A 1,301-nucleotide genomic window follows, 5' to 3' on the forward strand; every position below is an offset into this window, starting at 1 on the left:
TGCAGGCACTATGTCATGATGGCCAGGAGTAATCAGGAGGTGACTGGAGGCTAGTTAGTTATTTTACACATGGTGGCCTGATGCTCTGCATTAACACTAGGAGCCTGGGGGATACACTGTGAGCTGGTCCTGAGGTAGGACAGGGGCTCAGAGAGAGTACCTGCCCTACCTGGCAGTGAGGGAGCCTTCCTTGGCCCCACGAGGACTGTCGTGTTGGGATCCTGTAAGATGGTTCTCTTTCTTTGTTTTTAAAGAGGAACTGAGATTCCTCCTTTAGACCCCATGATCTCTGGGCCATTGTCACTTCCCTAGCCAACACGTCCATCTTTTAGGCCTTTCCCTTCATGCCATGCTGCTGATGGCCTAGAAGATGGTTTTGAGATTGGACTTGAGATGCAAGTTTAAGAACACAACATGTTTGGACTCAGTCTTCACCTTTTTATTTTCTCTTTCTCTGCCCTTCTAGAAATCAATGGTGCCTGTTCTGCCTGTGGGGGGCTGGTAGTGCCCTTCCTCCTCCCAGACAAGGCAGCCGCTCCCACACCCGCTGACACTGCCCAGCCCTGGGACCATACTTCTGTCATCACCTGCATCTCCCTGCCCCTCCCTCGTAATGAGGAAGCTCGGGGGACCTCTGAGCCAGACACCCTGGAATTCAGCCCAGTGGACCCTCGGGCTGGCCGAGGCCCTAGCATACCCCTCAAAGACAGCGTGAACCACCTCAATCTGCCCCCACTGCTGGTTCTCCCCATGCGGTGGCCCCCAAACCTGGGCCCAGTTGGAGATCAGGCTCCAGACAGACTGCTAGGGGCTGAGCAGGCCCCCTGCCCCGCAGGTGGCTTCCAGTGCATCCACTGCCATAAGCCCTACCACACGGTGGCTGGGCTGGCCAGGCACCGGCAGCTGCACTGCCATCTGCAGGCTCAGCGCTGCTTCACCTGCAAGTACTGCGACAAGGAGTACGCCAGCCTGGGCGCCCTCAAAATGCACATCCGCACACACACGCTGCCCTGCATCTGCGCCGTCTGCGGCAAGGCCTTCTCCAGGCCCTGGCTGCTCCAGGGACACATCCGGACCCACACAGGTAGGATGGCATCAGGTCCGCAAGAGGAATCTGGGTAGGGGAGCGGTTGGGACCTGCGAATTAGACAGAGGAGAGGGGCGATTCTATGAACAAGAGGACGGACATTCGCATAGCTTCTTCTCTCCAGTGTCTCCACGTCTCAGGGCTGTGGCACAAAATCCTACAGTCTGGGCACTCAAAACATCAGAACTGTCCTCTCTCTTTGGAGGCCAGAAGC

The 1,301-nt window shown here is 56.8% G+C and overlaps 1 protein-coding gene across 1 annotated transcript in view; it reads left to right on the top strand.

The window, feature by feature from the left end:
- Nucleotides 1-1,084, top strand: part of SNAI3 (snail family transcriptional repressor 3) — a gene marked incomplete at its 3' end in the record, with an annotated part of 2,442 nt that extends 1,358 nt beyond the window's left edge. The window contains exon 2 of the mRNA XM_011386904.1: nucleotides 467-1,084. Coding sequence (XP_011385206.1) covers nucleotides 467-1,084 — 618 coding nt within the window. The remainder of the gene's footprint in view (nucleotides 1-466) is intronic.
- Between the last annotated feature and the right edge of the window lie 217 nt (nucleotides 1,085-1,301).

The sequence above is a fragment of the Pteropus vampyrus genome, unplaced genomic scaffold (assembly GCF_000151845.1).
Source record: "Pteropus vampyrus isolate Shadow unplaced genomic scaffold, Pvam_2.0 Scaffold11678, whole genome shotgun sequence".
Classification (NCBI taxonomy): domain Eukaryota; kingdom Metazoa; phylum Chordata; class Mammalia; order Chiroptera; family Pteropodidae; genus Pteropus; species Pteropus vampyrus.